Below are 761 nucleotides of genomic sequence, written 5' to 3'. Positions count from 1 at the left end.
TGTGTGTGTGTGTGTGTGTGAGTGTGTGTGAGTGCGTCTTCTTCTATTGTTGGTTATTATTCCTCCTCCTCATCCTCATCCTCCTCCTCCTTCTCCTCATCATCATCATAACGAAGCTGCTGCTGCTGATGATGATGAAGGCGATGATGATGATTAGGATTTTTCAGATCAATTTCATTGTTATTATCATCCATTTATTATGAAATTTCAAGGTTGTGAAGACCTACATTCGCACAAAGAGCGGCCGTCTGATCGAGAAAACGGTGATGTTGACGGAAGATGAGTACAATGCCTTTGTGGCTTCCGGTGGGAATCCCGACTTCCTGAAGAAGTTCATTGAACTCAAGAAAGGGGAGGTCATCGAGGACTGGGAGAAAGCGTCCACTGTTTACTCCGCTACCGACGACCAGGAAGTTCAGCAAGGTTAGGTCAAGGTCGTCCATTTGATTCATGCCTGAACGTATTGTGCCATTGTGATTGTAGTTTGTATGAAGCAAGACGTGAGGTTGTTATCTAGATCTAGAATGCCAAGTGCCCGAGGTTAATGACAATCAATATGCAGTCATTAATTTTCTGTTCAATCACTTTTTTTAAATGAGCGAAAAAGAAAACGAGTTAAGAATAATTTATTAATGCCGTTTTTACACAGCGTGATGCATGGCATAATTTGTGCATGTAAATTGCTCCATATGCCTTACAGGATTTGCTTGAATATTGGAGAGAGAGAGAGAGAGAGAGAGAGAGAGAGAGAGAGAGAGAGA

At 42.0% G+C, this 761-nt stretch overlaps 1 protein-coding gene across 1 annotated transcript in view; it reads left to right on the top strand.

Moving 5' to 3' along the window:
- Positions 1 to 761, top strand: part of LOC101856069 — a gene marked incomplete at its 5' end in the record, with an annotated part of 54,749 nt that overhangs the window by 15,514 nt on the left and 38,474 nt on the right. Inside the window, 1 exon segment of the mRNA XM_013090125.2 lies at positions 213 to 505. Within this exon segment, the coding sequence (XP_012945579.1) occupies positions 213 to 505 (293 nt within the window).

The sequence above is a fragment of the Aplysia californica genome, unplaced genomic scaffold (assembly GCF_000002075.1).
Source record: "Aplysia californica isolate F4 #8 unplaced genomic scaffold, AplCal3.0 scaffold01150, whole genome shotgun sequence".
Lineage (NCBI taxonomy): Eukaryota > Metazoa > Mollusca > Gastropoda > Aplysiida > Aplysiidae > Aplysia > Aplysia californica.
The sequence above is the reverse complement of the archived record's forward strand: the minus strand, read 5'-3'. Positions and strand labels throughout refer to the sequence as shown.